Consider the following 19781-nt stretch of genomic DNA (forward strand, 5'->3'; position numbering starts at 1 on the left):
AAGTTCTAACCAGATGGAAGTGTACATTTATGCAGAGATTAATGCTGCATTGTAAACAGAGAGGCAATAAAAGTAGATGTATACCCATTGCCAGCCATTAACAATATACTTTCTTCATTATCTGGTGGGAAAGTATTTGCCAAGCTTGATTTCAACGAAGCTTATTTCCAATTTTCTGTGGACCAGGAGTCTGAGATACTGACTATCAACACATGAAAAGGTTTATATAAAATGAAAAGATTACCATTTGGAGTGAGTTGTCCAGCTATTTGCCAGAGAGAGATGGAAAAGATCGTAGGAGGTATTCCAATGACAATTGTGATGATAGATGATATACTTGTCATGGGACTCAATGAAGAAGCCCTACATCAAAAGTTGAGGAAAATTCTTAACCGGATTTCAGAAGCTGGACTAAAACTGAACAAAAGCAAATGCCTATTCAAGACAAATCAACTTAAATTTTTAGGATATTTGATAGATGCTCAGGGCATTCGACCCACACCAGATAAAATTGCGGTGATACAACAGGTTCGGGACCCGAAAAACAAACAAGAGTTACAGGCATTTTTTGGTTTTGTAAACTTCTAAATTTTTGAAAGATAAAGCAACCGAAGCTGAACCATTATATAGACCAGGGGTCGCCAAACTACGGCCTCGCATCTGGCCCATGAGTTCAGTTCATCCAGCCCTTTGCTGCACTGTGCTATAAATGAGCTAAAATATAATTATTGATATAGAAATTTCATAGATTGTAGATAAACTTACTATGTAGAAAAAATTAAAATAAGTGTAATATAAGTAAAAATGCCAAAATTGGTCCAATCTTATTTTTGCATCTGACAGTAATATAATTTTTAGGAAAATCAGTAAAAGAAAAATTTGGCTACTTTTTGAGACTTCAGATATCAGAGTGCTTTTTGTGTAAGTATCTACAATGAAGTTTCCAAGGAAAGCAATTAAGAGCTTGCTTCCAGCCATCGTGTTTGTGTATTGGTAAATAAATATGTTGGTTGTTTTTATTTTTTGTGTATTTGGTGTGCTGTTTTGAAGAAAATGGCCCGCATTCACATTGGTCGGCAGAGATGATTAATGTTGATGCATTATTGGCCATCACCCTCGCGACCCTGGAACCCAGTACACATTGATCATGCAGGATCACACTATGGATGCACAGTACATATTTTATTCTAGTGGATGCTTATTTGAAATGGGTGGAGGTAGAAGAAGTACAAACGCAGTCAACTCAGGAAACCGTGAAATTATTGAGAATATTTAGTACACATTGGACTACCAAATACAGTGGTGCCTCGAATAACGGACGCTGCGAACAACGGACTTTCTGTTTGGCCGTTACGTGATTCGAGCAACGGACTTTCCGGCATAATTGGTGACTGCTCCATGGGTGCGTTCTTTAATAGCGGTCGCTCTGCGTCTCCGCTACTACGGGAGTGCGCTACTGTTTGTAGTCATTTAGGAAGGACAGTGAAAGAAAGATGGCAGCGCCTGCACTATCGATAGTATCGTGATGGAGGAATCTATAATTCTAAAATATGAGCTTTTAAAGGCAAAAAAAGGGTCCCAATTGTAAAATTTAACCATAAAATGGATTATTTGTTGAAAGAGCATTCAAAATGGCCACGAAAAAATTAGAATGCCGGCTACCATTCGAAAAAATTCGTAAAGACACATCACCGCGTGCACTAACTCGCGCTTTCACAATTTCTAAATTTTCATTCATAAAACCACATAATGGACCCAGAAACGAAACTATCTGAGCCATGGAGGACGCCATGTTGCTTTCCACCGTAAACTACTGCTACAAGCGGCCGATTTTGCCGTTCGACGGCGCGCACTCCCACCGGAATTTAGGAACGCGTTCCGCAGGAATTTTTAAACGGATGTCGCTCGCGCAGAGTTACGCGGAGGAATAAAAGAACGCACCCCATGTTCATTTTTTAATGATACAGTACGGTTATTTTATGCAGTACGAATTAGATGTTTTAATATGTATTTATATGGGAAAATGCGTTTCGTATAACGGACGTTTCACTTAACGGACGTGCACCTGGAACGGATTAAGTACGTTATATGAGGCACCACTGTACAATTGTATCAGATAATCATCAAAGCTCTAAATCCCAAGAAATACAAGAATTTATACGAAAAAATTGGATACAGCACATATTTACCCCTCCATATCATCTCTCTTCCAACGGACAAGTAGAGAGACAGGTGCAAATTATAAAGAGGAGAATCGAAAAATTACATCACAGCCAAGAAAAAAACAAAGGGGGTTGCTCCCCAGACTTTTGTTTGGCTTATGCACAACACCTAGTAGCACTACAGATCTTTTCTATCCTTATATAGGTGTGAATTTAGTCGACCATCCATGATCGACTAAATTCACACCTATGTAAAGATAGAAAAGAGGAAACAAGAATACGAGAATTCCAGATAGGAGACAACAACAATTACAGGTGCTATAGAGATGCAAAGAAGTGAAAACCAGGGGCCGTATTCTGGTCACCGTCTCTCGTCTCTCACAAGCCGGTCGCTGATTGGCTAATTATTCGGATTAGCCAATCAGAGACCGGCTTACGAGAGACCAGAGACTGTGACCAGAATACGGCCCCAGGTAAGGTGACAGAAAAGACTGGACCATATACATACATACATGGTAGCCTCACCAGAAGGAACTATAGAAAGGAGACATATCGATCAACTGATAGCTCGAAGAGAACAACCACTCCAGAACAGGCAACATCCAGTTTGTCAGAACAACCACCATCCAGCTTCCCAGAATAATAAACATCCGGACAAAGGCGTTCTAGAACATGGACTCTACCTGGACATCCCCGAGACTTCGTTTTAGACGGGGATCTGGGCGTCTAGTCAAAGGTGGAAATTCCAACATACTTTTCGTTTGTCTGAGAAAGTCTTTGTGTAGTCGTCATCCCAGTCAGTTGTATCCGAGAGTGAATAAAGTTAATTGTTAATTAACTACGTGTTTTTTTATGTAAAACAGTGTCGAAAACAAAATCGATATAAAAAACTTGCATGGATGAAATGGAATTTTACACATTCTCATCAATAATCGAATTATCTGCGCACAAATCTCGCTCGTATTTCGGTATTGCTAACAAGCCCTCCCGGTCGCCCCATTGTGGGCCTGGCCGAACCCATAATGGGCTTTCTAAAAGAGGCCCTCTTAGTGCCCACAGGGCGGAAAGAGTTAAAAAAAAAACTCGGGGTCATCAAGCCCTCTGTTCCACCTTTTCCAGGCGGCTCCCAGTCTGGCCTCTCACCATTGGCGCCGCTTTCAGTCTCCTTACGTCGCCCGGGTCTTTACCCATTTCGCTAAGGAGAGTCTCCCGGTCGCCAGCCTTTACCGCCAGAATTTCCTCCCTCCGTGTGCAGATCAGATCCGGCCCAAGGTCCACCTCAATGAGTGGTCCGTAGCGGGTGCGGATCACGCCGAGGGCTTGAAAAGCCTTTACTCTGAGCTCCACGCTAAACTTTGGTACGACAGGTTCTGCATCGGTACTGATGCATCGAAAACTACTCTCAGGACGCAGATCGGCATCGTCATTCCTAGCGAGGGTATCCGGGAGACTTGGCGTCTCCACGACGCCTGCAGCGTTTTCACGGCAGAGGCTATCGGGATTCAGCGAGCGCTGATGATCGCCTCTCAATATAATCGTCCGACCGTAATTTTTTCAGACAGCCGCTCTGTCCTGCAGGCAATCACGAACGTCTCTTTCTCATCGACGGCCATTATCTCAGACATTGCATCTATTGTCAGCAGGTTCCCCGCCCCCCTGGACCTCGTTTGGATCCCAGGACATTCGGGCATTCAGATTAACGAAGCGGCCGATAGGGCAGCCAGTCACACCGATCTTACTGGTTCCTGGCGCCATTCCCTTACCCCGAGAGACCTACGTCGGTTCAACAGGGACAAGATCGTGCTCGCCCTCACCGACAATTGGTCGGCTGCTCTCCGGCACAAGGGGAGGGAGCACCTCCGGCCGTTCTCTCCTTGGCCTTACCATCTGGCCTCCTCGCGCCGTGCGGAATCGCTTTTGGCGAGGTTACGTACTAATACGGCGCCTCTTCAATCTTTCCTTTTTTCTCGTCACCTTAGCCGCTCACCGGACTGCCAGCACTGCGGGCAGGAGGAATCCCCCGATCATTTTTGGCTGGTGTGTCCGGCGTACAACGAGGCCCGTCGGGAGTTGGGCCAAGCCCTTTCTTTGGACCTGAACCAGACTCGCCACCTCAGCCAACTTTACTGGCCACACGCGGGTTTAGACCCGAGCCACCACATCTCAGCCCTTGAGCGGTACATATATAAGACCGGCCGCTTCGCCTAACCACCAGGCGGCGCATCGGAAGAAAAGCCGACAACGGCCATACCTTCCAACATAAACCCACGAACAAGAACAGAACAGAACAGATCATTAATTAAAGATCTTCGTGCTCATCATATATTTCATCGCACACTTGTAATATGGCAGCTGGTGGTTTTTTGTTTTGTTTTGTTTATGGAAGGCACTAAGAGAGAGCCGTTTTAATCTTACCCATGCTTGGTTTCTGAAGATCCACAATTTTGGCTGCCGAGTGTCTTGACACATCTCACTGGGTTCTTCAACATCCCAAAATTGATCTCGGAGCGGTAGTCAAGTCTTAACTGCTCGAAAATCCGGCCGTCACCTTGTTATTCTAGATGTTGAAAGTATAACAAGTAGTGACACTTCTATATAAACAGTTTCTTATTGTACACTAGACACTTGCACATAAATTGTTTTTAGTTGGTCTGCAACGTACCATATCTATTACATAATATATTGTTTCGGTGATAAATTGATACTCGATGTACACCATTTTGTTCACGACGCGTTTTAGGATCTTAATTGCCAATTATTTCTAACACCACTGGCAGGCTGCCGGATTTCAACAAACTCGAGCGAAAAGTTATATGTTTAACACATAGGGAAGATGGATGGGAGGTCGAGAAAATCTCGCTTGGAACGAGTCAGTGCCGGTTTTTGTAGGTATGCAGTGCGTGCATGCACGCTGGCGGCTAAATTCTTAGGGCGACCGATAGTGCACTAAAAAATATAGTTTTTCATGTCAATGTAATAACAACAGACTCCCGCAGGTCATTATCTAACTCTTTTGGAGGAGAACTTTTTGAATTATATATAGTTAATCGGGACATGCCGTCCCTAATCTTTCAATATTTAATCTTGATTTTCATGTATCGAACTCCGTTCTCGAGATTAAGGAAGGACAGACGCACGGACGGACGACAGTGGAAATTTATAGGTCTACAATTTTTTCAAATTGCAGTTGAATTTAAATAAACAAAGAGATGCTCACTAAAGTTATTAATTTAAATATTCATATACACGTACGTATGTATTAAATTTATATACTAAATAAGGAAAATTTCATTTTAACTTGCAACTTGTATTTTATGGCAGCGCTGAAATATAACTTTGAACAAAGGCTCGTATTATCGACTTGATTTGAATAAAATGAAAATATGAAATATTTTTATGGAATTTTTACCCCCGTCACCATACTAGTGGGCTCTCGTGCGTTGGCTTAGATTTAAAATTTACTCGCGATCAGCATTGGTAGGGGCGGCCAATTATCTCTGGCACGCAGGCGGATAATAGTCCATAATTGGGCCTGGTTTCTCTCTTACGAAGAAATAAATGTACGTACGAAACATACGAGTCAAAAAATGTTTCTTTGTGTGAATGTACTGTACAATCCAAGCGCTACTTTTCGACGCAATCATTAAGTTTATTTAAACATTTATTGTATTGTGGCAAGAGTTTTTCTATTCTTTGTTGGAAGTGTTCCCGTCCAACATGATTCCCGTGTCACATTTGGGATGTCTTCGTCGGAGTCGTATCGGCGATTCGGAAGATCCTTTTAATGGGGCCAAACATGTGGAAATTACAAGACCTTGCGTCTTTTGATTTCCTGTAGGAAGCTAGAGTGTAGCTGTAGGGAGGATGTTCCCATACAATCCATTTGAAGTTTCCCAGCAGGGCCTTCGTGATGCATGCTGAATGAGGTCATACAAAAGCTTTCTCACCGTACACTTTTCTCGACTGGCATTGAATTTCAGTGTGGATACATTTTTTTTTGCTCATAAGAAACGAGTTTTTGCACGATCTTCCAATTTTGCTGAGAAGTTAATTTTTCATGACTGAAAACTGGTTAACTTCTCAGCCACGTGGACAAATCTGCTATGCCTTGTAGTTGGAGGTATTACTAATGTTGCCAACAGATTTCATCTAAATATCATTTATCGACAGAAAGTTCTTGCCAATTGAAACTTACGGTGTACTACAGATTACCACCTATGGAATTTCAGGACTTTGATTAAATATTTGAACTCAGGGGACAGAGACGAGTTCAACGGTACCCTATTTTTGGACCGGAAACGAAAAATAAAAAAGTTATCGTACCTTTTAAGTTATCATACTTTTTTAATGCTCTCATGAAGATAGCACCATAGTTGCTAGTACTGCCATCTTGCGGTAAAGTCTGCAAACCATGACGTCGGACTACGGTCATCTCCAGGAGGGTTAAACACGCGATACGAAAGCGGAGAGAGCGACGCGACTTCCGATCATCGCGCGATCGCCTGGAAAAAGTATGATAACTTTTCTATTTTTCGTCTCCGGTCCAAAAGTAGGTTATTGTTGAACCGTCTCGGTCTCCTGAGTTCAGATATATACCGAACAGCGCCGGATAAAGGGGCGGGCAAGCCGGGCGACTGCCTGGGGCGCCAAATTTTGAGGGGCGCCGATATAAAAATAAAATATTTTTTTACATTCATTATTTTTTTAGATTTTATAAATTAAAATTGATCATTTTTCATGAGACATCGATTTTTTTAGCAAGCAATAAATTGTTTTAATTAATAATACCAAATAAAGGTCACAACGCTAATTATTTTATTATTGTCAACAGATATAAATAATATTGCAATTATTCAAAGAAAACTATTTGTATAGTCAGAATTCATAATAACTCAAAAAAAAGATTAATAGACAAAAACAAAAATTTACTAATTAAAATAATGAAACCTAAGAATTTTTATGGCTTTTATCACACAACATTGATGCAGACAAATGCTTTTTAATCTCTAAAAAGTTTATTTTTATTTATTTTGAAAAGATAATTTGTAATCAGTATCACGTATCACAACAATCTACTCAAAAAATGGACGAGATCAAATTTATAAATTACAAATATCAACAAAATTATGAATAGTCAGTGATACTGGCGCCTGCCATACGCCTTAATGGTAAAATGACTTTGTCTTTCTGTAAACTTTGCATTAACAACACTTGCCGTGCTTTAAATAAATAAATTTTTTACACAGTTCTTTATTGTGTAATTTTGATTTTTTGCCTTTTTTTACTCTTTTTTATAAATTTGCAGTAAATTTGTATATTCTTGTATGAAAGGGCGCCAAATTTTGTTTTGCCCGGGGCGCTCAAAACCCTAGAACCGGCCCTGATACCGAAAGACCCGAAATTCCATAGGTGGTAATCTATAGTATCCTCAAACTTACTTTTGACTCTTCTTCGTATCTAGACTAGTGACCAGATTTGGAAATGTAAAATGCGGGACGTTAGACCAGGCGTTTCGACGTGACATGATGAATCACGACGATCGTCGGTTTTCATAGACGGCCGGATGGCCGAGCGGTAAAGGTGGCAGCCTACCGCTCTGGGGGACCCGGGATCGAATCCGAACGGGTCGATTAATCCCCAGGAATTTTTCGGGGGTGGTCCGTTCGGATATGTCGGGCCCCGTCCCTCACCACCCGGTCGCCCCGTTATGGGCCTGGCCGAACCCATAATGGGCCTACTAAAAGAGGCCCTCTTAGTACCCACAGGGCGGAAAGAGTTAAAAAAAAAAAAAAAAAAAAAGATCGTCGGTTTTCTAGCTTTCTTACGTCGATGACAGATGTTATGAACGACTAATGACCTAATGTACATTTTATTTATTCATATACTGTGTTCTTGTTTACAGAATGACGACCTACAGCAATCGCGATAACAATTCATGCAATTTTGGCTATTTTTGAATATAATTATAAAACTGTCTAAAAGCAAGATAGATTTCACAGTTCAAAAATTGGGGCATTGTCCCGAAAAATCCTTGACGCCTGGTCACTTTAAACTAGTTTTATTTGTGACAGCCGGATGGCCGAGCAGTTAAGGTGGCAGCTTACCGCTCTGGGGGACCCGGGCTCGAATCCCGACGGGTCGAAAAATTCCCGGAATTTTTCGGGGGTGGTCCGTCCGGATATGTCGGGTCCCTTCCTTCACCATCCGGCTTCCCCATTGTGGGCTTGGCCGAACCCATAACAAGCTTTGCTAGAAAAGCCCTCTTAATGCCCACAGAATAGCGAGAGTTTCAAAAAGATGTTCTTATTTAGAAGTTTAAGTTATTTATAAATGATCGAATATTCGAAGCTTGAATTTAACTAATGCTTTACATAGCATTCCAATTACGTATATTTAATTATTTGAATATTTTTACTTTGCTGCTCTTTGCTTACTTTGCATATTCTAATTTTTGAATTCTATCAGGAGAATTCTTTAGGTAAGATACTCGCTTATTTCTACGTTTAATCTTTCCCCTTTAAGGGTAACAAGAGAGTTTTTTTTTTTTAAATCACGCCCATCGTGGGTTTGGCCAGACCCACGATGAGGGAAGACGAATGGGTTAATGTTACCGTAGATAGCCAAGATGGCGGCTCGTCTCTAATTCCAGCAAGGAAACAGTGGGGCGCACATTCTAACTTAACCTAACCTATTCTAATAATTTGGTTGCTAATAATTATGGTAATTTATTAGAATAGGTTAGGTTAAGTTAGAATGTGCGCCCCACTGTTTCCTTGCTGGAATTAGAGACGAGCCGCCATCTTGGCTACCTAAGGTAACATTAACCGACGAAGGATAAGAGGGGCCAATATATCCTAATCAGCCCATTATGAAAATTTCTAGGTCCATTCGGGCCGAACAGGATCTGGTCGCTCTAGAAGGCCCTACTACTTCAAAACAAATTCGAATTTTATTGGGATCTTCACGATTTTTCATAGTCAAGAAAGTTTTCCATTTTCATTCTACCCCCAGTACGAATGGAATCTCTCTACAATAGACAAAATCGAAGATGGATATATTCTATTCTTCGTACAACACTCTGATACAATCTTAATTAATGGTTGCTAATTTTTTTAAATCGAAACATTATTAAAAACTTTGTAAACCAAAATTTCTTTAGCAGTCCGTTTATGAGTCACAGAAAGATGTTTACCTTGAGACGAGGACCCAAGGTTACGTTTTGGTTGTGTAATATGTTATTCTTAAATTAACAGTCGTGAATAGAATGTAAATGAATAGATTGACGAATAAGTTTTTATTCGATTTGTATATAATGTTGTAAAAAATATTATTTTCGGTCATTTTCCCGTTCGACTTTTATTCGAGGAATTTTCGAGCAAGATGGAGTTGAATAGTTATGTGTAAACTTCGATCGTTCGAACAATTTATGAATTTTTTAGAATATGTATGATTCTAAATGTTGACGATTTACAGAAAAATAAATTAAGAAACAAAATGGATGGTACAGTACAGTACATCAGGTTAATGTTACCTATGGTTCCAAGATGGCGGCTCGTCTGATTCTAGCAAGGAAACAGTGGGGACGCACGTTTTAACCTAACCTAACCTATTCTAATAATTTTGTTGGTAATAATTATGGTAATTTATTAGAATAGGTTAAATTAGGTTAGGTTAGGTTAGAACGTGCATCCCCACTGTTTCCCTTCTTCTATTTGCTGGAATCAGAGACGAGCCGCCATCTTGGAACCATAGGTAACATTAACCGTACATCATTTCTCAAGTTTGACATTGTTTTAACAGGAAATTCGTATGATATCTGCTTCAAGCAAACGCATAAATTCCCTGTGTTTAGGTTTATGTTTTTTCATACATATTCTGAATTCACAGACGAGGCCGTCGCAAATTAGTTTGGGGCGCCAAGGTACCATAGGAAGGACCCCTTTTGCCTTTCGGCGGTCCATTTAGCCCTTTTTTTTAACAATACGTATAGTGTTTCTTTATTAATAAGAAGCAGTCTTAAAGATTTTATTTTCTGTTAATAAAAATAATAATTTTATAAGAGTAGGAAACACTGTGTGCCTGGAGAAAAATCCCCAGTTTCCTCCTTGACGACTCTAATATTGTATATTATTTATGTAAGAGATTAAATGTTAATGATAAAAATAGTTTTTATCCTTTTTAAATTGTTTTATATTATAATTTGCATTGTGATATTATGCAGAAATATAGTTTGGTTGTCAGTTGTTGGGTTCAAAATGGAATTGATATTTCTTATTCAAAAATATATTTAATATTGAATAAACAAATTTTTGTTACGAAGTGGCTTCTTGGCTTTAAATAAATCATATAACCTTATCTTTCATAATGGGTAATACTACAGAAATGTTAATATTTTTAATTTGATTAATGGGCCATCTTGGAATATGAAGATAGTCTATTCTGAATAACAGACTAAATTCATGCCTAGGTTGAAGGTGAAGCTGAAGCTGAAGTTATTACAGAGGCTATCAATACTTAGATTAACTTCATAATGATTCCACTATATACTTATTTTAAACTTTTGATACTAAAATGTTAATATTAAAGTGTTTTTTATTTAAATTATTAAATACATTTAGTAAGAATAATGTGTTTAGATTACATTTTTTATTGTTAATTCATTATTATTTAATTTGGTTAATTTGATTAATAATGTTTTTATATTATTTCTTTTAGTCTGCATTTAACTTGAAGATTTTCATAATGTTAGGTTAGTTTGCTGATTTTCATAATTAAATTATTATAAAATAAAATTGGCAGAAGTTACTTTCCAGCCATTTATAGTATAAATGGCTGAATATAAACTTTACATATAGTACGTGCAGTACAAATTACAGTACACAAAAGTAACTTCTACTAAGGTGTTTACTATAAAATTTCTGCTCTATTGAAAAATTGTTTTAAAGTTTTATAACATTGAAAATTTTTAGAGTTGATTAATAAATAAATGTTAATTTCCAAAATATAAATATAGATTTTTATTTTTAATTAGATTTAACTGAAAATAAAGGCAATAAACAAGAAAATCAATATCTTAAATCAGAGAGCCAAATAGATGATTCAGAAGAACATCCTAACTTTTCACATAGGATTATTGAAAATATAATTAAAAAGATAAAAAATTACAAAAAATTAAGTTATAAAGGTAATTATGTAATTTATAAATTTTTCAAATAATTAGCATAAGCATATTAAATAGATTATCATTATTTTTAGTTATAGTGTACTGTAATAAATTGTATTAGAAAGATTCAATAAATATTATTAGAAATGAAAAACTGCTTTCAAACAGTATGTCTACTATTTGAAAGCATTTGAGTATTTCTGAAAACTTAGGGAAACAGTGTAAAATTAATATATTCCATAAATTACAGTAGCTAGGTACCATATTTATTTAACAAATGAACTTGTGAAATGTGCAAAATGCACATTATACAGTAGATGTAATTTTTTAATTGTTTTCTTATTACTGGTATATAGAATATTTTCTTATTACTGGTTATAATGAATATTACATTCATTATAAAGAAATATACTAGTTGCCATTTCAAGTATAATTTACTTTAATTAAAAATGAATCTTTTACAAATAAGTATTTAATAATGGACATCAAATAGGTATATGCAAAGGAAATAATGGCTGCATCAAAAAGTAATTACGGAGAAAAAAGTAGTTTAAAATAGTAGCTGTTATTTATGAAATAGTGGCTATTATTCGAATAAAAGCAATATATACATCAATTTTGTTGATTTTCAAATTTGGGTATGCATCATCCAGCAAAATTGATGTACTTGGGAAAATGTTGTCTACCACAAGTTAAATGGCATTATGTTGTGAATTAAGTGAATTTTGTCAATCCATATTTAAGATATAATTTTCATAAAAATTTTTGAGGTTTGATACATTTAAATTCTGGTAAATCAATTATTGGTATTTCTAATTTAGGGGTCCAGCTTAACGTTAGCTAAAGCACACTATAAAATGAAATATGATGTGATAAGATTTATCAAATAATGATAAAAATAATTTTTGCCCACCATTAACTTTTTTGTAAATGAATTTTGTAAAGAAAAAATTTGTTAAAAATCTTACTAAATGATAATGACAGGAACTAAAATGGCACGATTAATAGATAGCTCTAAAAAAGTTTGAATTTGAATGTAATTGCCATAGAGACATTCTAATAAAAAGTGTTTTGCATAGAGCTGATAATGTACTGACATAGGATATTATATTATTAGATTCTCAGTAAAAATATTTCATTATTTTTGAATTGATTTATTTATTTATTTATTTTTTTGTCATATGAACAAATGATTTTAACTCTAGCAACATCGTTTAAATTGTTTATTATAACTGTTTTGAAATTGTAGGCACAAAAAACCTTTCACACACTATTTCTAGCAGACAAATTAATGAGCACAAACGTTTTCGGTCGTTTTAAAAGGCCTTCTTCAGGTGCACTGAGGACGGTTGGAAAGTCGGATAGCCAATGTTTACGCGATGTCATTGTTTATGAGGGGTTTCCTCTTACAAGTGACATCTTAGCAGAGAAGGTTTAAACGACATTGACCTTGGAAAATATTTTAAGATTAGCCAAGATGCGTGAACTATTGTCGAAGATAAGCGAATCCTGAAAGGCGGAAAAAAAGGAAATAGAAAGAAAAAGGAAAAAGAAACCTGATAAATTTAGAAACTGCACGAGAGAACGAAACGGACAAGGAGAGGGTGGACCGGCCTATTTAATTAAGGGGGTTATCGAGGAGTGACCGCCAGGCAGGGGAAAGCGAATCTGCATCCCTGCTGTTAATGCAGTTTCCTTTGAGGGATTCAGTAAAGATCTCTATAGCTTCGATTGTTCTAAGTTTGCTAGAGTCAAGAATAGGAACGGTAATCCTAGCATCTTCCCATTCGGCCGTTATACTGGGTTCGCTTGCGTACTGGGCTAGGGTGGAATTAAATTTTTTGTTGCGCGCGTCGTACCTATGCTCAGCTATCCTTTTGGTAAGCGATCTGTTGGTTGAGCCTATGTAGGTTAATTTATTGCTTGGCTTAACTCTATTGTCCACCAGCGGAACAGAGTAGACCCCTGGAATCCTGGCTTCGCTGCATTTATCCTTGTTATTTGTTAGAAGCTTATAAATCGAAGGGCTGCGCTTGTACGTAAGACCAACTTTGGCTTTTTTGGATAAGATTTTATACGCTTGGCTCAACCTAGGGTCGAAATCAACAACAACTTGCTTACTTCGCAGGTTACGATGACTGGAACTGACGGCTTTGTTAACAACGCGATCATGTATTCTCTGGGCCAGCACATCTATAAATTTACCGTTGTAACCGTGGGCTACGGCGATGCGTTTGATGTGCTGGATTTCACGAAACGCGTCATTAGTGTTAGAGCAATGGGTATAGGCCCTACGGATCAGGGCCCGGTAGGCGGAAATTTTATAGGTAAAGGGGTCGTTCGAGGCTGAGGGGATGAAGAAAGGTAGAAGATTAGGCTTATGGAATACACTAGTGGTTATACAACCGCGGTCTAGGAAAATACTGAGGTCAAGGAAATGGGCCAACCTATCATCCTGCTGATCAAGCTTTAACTTAAGCCCAAACGGATTGTTATTAACAGTCTGCAGCAGCTTACCAACGTCCGGTTCGGATCTCCAGATAATAAGAATATCATCAACATACCGCGTGTAGAGTACAATGTCTGCATTGAAGGTTTGTAGGACTTCGCTATCTAATTTTCTAACCACTAACTCACAGAGGTCTCCAGACAGGGGGCTACCCATTGGGACCCCTCTTCTTTGAAGGTAGATTCGCTGGTTGAAGGTGAAAAAGGAGTTGTAGCATACTAGGTGGGCCAGCTCCAAAATCTGCTTGTGGTGCTTAGGTCCGGGCGGAACGGCTTGGAAGAGGAAGTCTCTAAGGGCACAGAAGCACGGCTCCAATTTAATGGATGGATACATAGCTTCATAGTCTAACACTGTGATAAACTCTTGCCCGGTTAAAGCAATGCCTTGTAATTTAGAGACGAGTTCACCCGCGTTTGAAACGGTGTAGCTATATTCTTTCAAATAAGCTCTGAGGAGCTCATGCAGACCCCTTTCAAGGGGGAGTGTTGGGGATCTTGACTTGTCCACGATCGGCCGTATATGTTTGCCTGGTTTATGGGCTTTAGCATAGCCAAAAAGCCTTGGTACCTCTGGAGACCGCATTGTTGCATTTCCTAAGCGTAGGTGTTTAGCTAGAGGTGAACAGGTAAATCTAACAACTCTATTCTGGAGCTTGTCTAAGAAACTTTCCGCGATGTTTTGGCATTCCGTAGACCTGATATATTCCTCGAGGAGCTGAACGTACGTATGCTTCTTCATAAGAACGACGTTTCTGCTTTTATCCGCTCTAGTAAGGGTGATATCGTTAGCTTGTAACCATTTCTTACTCTTATCTACGCTTGTCCAGAAAACCTTGTCTCTGTCGTCAACCTCTTTAATTCTTCTGCTGAGCGCTGTATTCCATCTAAAGAACTCTTTATGTTGAGCTGTAACGGGCCGTAGAAGTTTCTCGATATTCGGAACGATAGTATAGGCTGAGATTTTCGGAGGTTTTGGAGCGAACATAGGCCCAAATCTAAAGGCTTGAACCAACTCTTCCGGAGGTTTAATATTGTCCCAGCATATGAGGGGACATTCCAGCTTGTTTTTGCGCTGTTTCTTTTGGTTTTTCATGACCCAACTCAATTTTTTGGCGTATTTCCTGCGTAGAGACTGCTGAACTTGCTCTTGTAGGTTTATGACTCTGGAGTTGACATTTGACAGGAGGACCGGGTCGAGGTTAAAGAGGGTGTTTTCGAGGTTGATAAGCTGGTGCAAGTTAGCATATAATGACTTCCTGGTGCTTCGAATGGCTTTTCTAAGGCAGACAAACTTGAGCTTTGGGAGCAGGGAGGAGCAGCCTGTCGGTAAACTGATTTTCTGGATCGACGTTGGAAAAACCTTGTTCCGTTTACAGTCCAATAAGAAATTAAATTTTTCTCTGAGTCTTGTTAAAGCTAAGACGTTTTTTTCTGTATAGTTTGGCCGGCGATGCCATGTTACTAATCTCTGCACCTCTAGCTAAACACCTACGCTTAGGAAATGCAACGATGCGGTCTCCCGAGGTACCAAGGCTTTTTGGCTATGCTAAAGCCCATAAACCAGGCAAACATATACGGCCGATTGTGGACAAGTCAAGATCCCCAACACTCCCCCTTGAAAGGGGTCTGCATGAGCTCCTCAGAGCTTATTTGAAAGAATATAGCTACACCGTTTCAAACGCGGGTGAACTCGTCTCTAAATTACAAGGCATTGCTTTAACCGGGCAAGAGTTTATCACAGTGTTAGACTATGAAGCTATGTATCCATCCATTAAATTGGAGCCGTGCTTCTGTGCCCTTAGAGACTTCCTCTTCCAAGCCGTTCCGCCCGGACCTAAGCACCACAAGCAGATTTTGGAGCTGGCCCACCTAGTATGCTACAACTCCTTTTTCACCTTCAACCAGCGAATCTACCTTCAAAGAAGAGGGGTCCCAATGGGTAGCCCCCTGTCTGGAGACCTCTGTGAGTTAGTGGTTAGAAAATTAGATAGCGAAGTCCTACAAACCTTCAATGCAGACATTGTACTCTACACGCGGTATGTTGATGATATTCTTATTATCTGGAGATCCGAACCGGACGTTGGTAAGCTGCTGCAGACTGTTAATAACAATCCGTTTGGGCTTAAGTTAAAGCTTGATCAGCAGGATGATAGGTTGGCCCATTTCCTTGACCTCAGTATTTTCCTAGACCGCGGTTGTATAACCACTAGTGTATTCCATAAGCCTAATCTTCTACCTTTCTTCATCCCCTCAGCCTCGAACGACCCCTTTACCTATAAAATTTCCGCCTACCGGGCCCTGATCCGTAGGGCCTATACCCATTGCTCTAACACTAATGACGCGTTTCGTGAAATCCAGCACATCAAACGCATCGCCGTAGCCCACGGTTACAACGGTAAATTTATAGATGTGCTGGCCCAGAGAATACATGATCGCGTTGTTAACAAAGCCGTCAGTTCCAGTCATCGTAACCTGCGAAGTAAGCAAGTTGTTGTTGATTTCGACCCTAGGTTGAGCCAAGCGTATAAAATCTTATCCAAAAAAGCCAAAGTTGGTCTTACGTACAAGCGCAGCCCTTCGATTTATAAGCTTCTAACAAATAACAAGGATAAATGCAGCGAAGCCAGGATTCCAGGGGTCTACTCTGTTCCGCTGGTGGACAATAGAGTTAAGCCAAGCAATAAATTAACCTACATAGGCTCAACCAACAGATCGCTTACCAAAAGGATAGCTGAGCATAGGTACGACGCGCGCAACAAAAAATTTAATTCCACCCTAGCCCAGTACGCAAGCGAACCCAGTATAACGGCCGAATGGGAAGATGCTAGGATTACCGTTCCTATTCTTGACTCTAGCAAACTTAGAACAATCGAAGCTATAGAGATCTTTACTGAATCCCTCAAAGGAAACTGCATTAACAGCAGGGATGCAGATTCGCTTTCCCCTGCCTGGCGGTCACTCCTCGATAACCCCCTTAATTAAATAGGCCGGTCCACCCTCTCCTTGTCCGTTTCGTTCTCTCGTGCAGTTTCTAAATTTATCAGGTTTCTTTTTCCTTTTTCCTTCTATTTCCTTTTTTTCCGCCTTTCAGGATTCGCTTATCTTCGACAATAGTTCACGCATCTTGGCTAATCTTAAAATATTTTCCAAGGTCAATGTCGTTTAAACCTTCTCTGCTAAGATGTCACTTGTAAGAGGAAACCCCTCATAAACAATGACATCGCGTAAACATTGGCTATCCGACTTTCCAACCGTCCTCAGTGCACCTGAAGAAGGCCTTTTAAAACGACCGAAAACGTTTGTGCTCATTAATTTGTCTGCTAGAAATAGAGTGTGAAAGGTTTTTTGTGCCTACGATTTTAAATTAGTTCTAGCTTTGTGTGCAGAGATTAATTACTGTTTTGATTTGACAATTATAATCTAAGAAGAATGAGTAAGAATTTCAAATATTTAGAAGAAAATATATGTTTTCTTTAAGACATTTAATATTATCAGATGTTATACATATAATAGATAGGGTAGATGTACCAGTTTTGGCCAGTGTAGTACCAGTTCTGGCCAGAAAACAAATTTAACTTAAAAATATAATCACAAATGAAACAAACTTTTATTGTTAACTGTGTGAACAGTTAACAATAAAAGTTTGTTTTATTGGACAGATTTGAATATGTGGTGATTATATTTTTAAGTTAAATTTGTTTTCTGGCCAGAACTGGTACTACACTGGCCAAAACTGGTACATCTACCCTATATATATATATATACATACATTAGGGTGTCCCTTATTTTTCGAATATTTTTTTTTTCTAACGCACAGGGCCTAGTTTTGTTTATTTTACCCTTAAATACTCCCACAATAAATTTCAGCTCATTTTGATCACTAGAACCCGTGCTGACTTGCATCGAATCATTTCTATGCATATGGTGCTAGAGAAGTGGCACGTATTTGCTTTATTCGCCATTCTAACACAATTTGTCGGTCTATTAACACGTATAGTATTTTTTCGAAGATGTCAGTGGAATTACGAAGCACTAAAAAACATATTTTGTTAGTCGGAGAGATAAACTACCAAATCACGGGTGCAAAATTAACGTCAAATCGGCAAGTACTTGCAGTTTTGTTTTTTTAACATTCGCAAAGTTTAACTAACTGTGAGTGAAAGCGTAAATCTTGTAATACGCAAGTGTATCATATTTTGGGAAAAAGCTAAAATACCTAAAAAATCTATACCTGTGTCAAGAAATTGGTGGATCTTTATCACATATGAAGAGTCTCCATACTTGATAAATATGCGAGTACTTGCCGATTTGACGGTAATTTTGCACCCGTGATTTGGTGGTTTATCTCTCCGACTAACAAAATATGTTTTTTAGTGCTTCATAATTCAACTGACATCTTCGAAAAAATACTATACGTGTTAATAGCCCGACAAATTGTGTTAGAATGGCGAATAAACAAATACGTGCCACTTCTCTAGCACCACATGTATGGAAATGATTCGATGCAAGTCGGCATGGGTTTTAGTGATCAAAATGAGCTGAAATTTATTGTGGGAGTATTTAAGGGTAAAATAAACAAAACTAGGCCCTGTGCGTTAGAAAAAAAATATATTCGAAAAATAAGGGACACCCTAACATACATACATACATACAAACACATAAATGTTTAGTTTGTAAATTAGAAAGTTATTTTTATTATATAATTATACATAAATATCTGATGGTTTTCAGCAATAATCTGCTTGAGAGTTCTTGAGTGCTGCCAGGGATGCTGGAACTATTTCTGAGATGTCTGAGCCATGTGGGGAGGAATGAACTTTGGCCCCTGCTGTAACACCCAGCAAATGTTGGAAGAAATAGGCTCCCCTGTGTAGTTGTAGAAGGGAACTGGTGACACCTCATTGCATTGTTTGTGAGCCACTGGACGAAGGAGCCACTGGAATTTCTTGCTCAGCTTAGCTTTTATTATTTGTGCAAAGTCTGAGGCAACAGTGTGTAGTTTTCCAAGATGGTCATAGAAAGACACCGAGTCACAGAATTTGGAGAAGTGTAGATGGGCCCCATACAACTTAAGTTCAACTTCCGCTAGACACTTGTGTTTGTTTCTGTTTAGCTTTGCGAGGAGGAATTTTTTCAAGCCAGGTAGCACACAACATAAACATGAAGGAAATGCATTGTAATTGAGGGTAATACACCTGGGTATCACATTATGTCCTCTGCACTTCAAAAGAAAAAGCAGCTGGGTATGTAATTTACGCCATTGTGGGGAACATCACCCTTCACATCTTAACAGTCGTAACGAACCCCAGGTGGTAAGAGTTATCACTTCCTGGAACTCCCAGTAAGAACTCTACAGTCAGTTGTTCTGTGTTAGCCGCGCCGTCGAGTCATGTAACTGTTACGCAAGCAGAAAATAAACTTAGTTTTTGTTACGATTCATCTCATTCATGTTAATTGCATGCAGTGACGAGAAGCATAGTAATAGCAGTAAAAACACTACATTGAGTAACTCTTATTACCTGGGGTTCATTACGACTGTTAAGATGTGGAGGGTGATGTTCCCCACACCATAATTTTTCCAGCTTCAACATGGAATAGAACATCCATTTTCTAGTATTCATCTTGTAAAGTAACATAAAAATGTAGCTTGGATGTCATGCCAACAAGTGTACATAAGAAAGAGAAATAAATTGGCACAAACTGGTGTTAAAGACCTTTTAATTCTTTGCAAGCGCTTTTGACATTTCTATCAATGTTGTCTTCAGGCAATGACTGAAATCGAATGCTTTTTCAGAACAAAGTTTTAAAGTACAGACATGCAACAGCATTAACCGAATGGAATACAAAATTTAAAACACTTAAAATTTAAAATTAAAACATTTTTTGAAAATCACACAGTGCCGACATGCATGTGTCAAGAGATGTGGAGACAAATACTTAGAAAGGTG

The 19781-nt window shown here is 38.8% G+C and overlaps 1 protein-coding gene across 1 annotated transcript in view; it reads left to right on the forward strand.

Annotated features, from left to right (window-relative positions):
* The first annotated feature begins 10702 nt into the window (after positions 1 to 10702).
* The window catches only part of LOC136983757 (adenylate cyclase type 10-like), an 85434-nt gene continuing 76355 nt past the window's right edge, over positions 10703 to 19781 (forward strand). Inside the window, exons 1-3 of the mRNA XM_067280600.1 lie at positions 10703 to 10790; positions 10878 to 10911; positions 11194 to 11346. Of these exons, the coding sequence (XP_067136701.1) occupies positions 10734 to 10790; positions 10878 to 10911; positions 11194 to 11346 (244 nt within the window). The 5' untranslated portion in view covers positions 10703 to 10733. The remainder of the gene's footprint in view (positions 10791 to 10877; positions 10912 to 11193; positions 11347 to 19781) is intronic.

Source organism: Centruroides vittatus, unplaced genomic scaffold, assembly GCF_030686945.1.
Source record: "Centruroides vittatus isolate TY-2023 unplaced genomic scaffold, ASM3068694v2 contig_885, whole genome shotgun sequence".
NCBI classification, from domain to species: Eukaryota; Metazoa; Arthropoda; class Arachnida; order Scorpiones; family Buthidae; genus Centruroides; species Centruroides vittatus.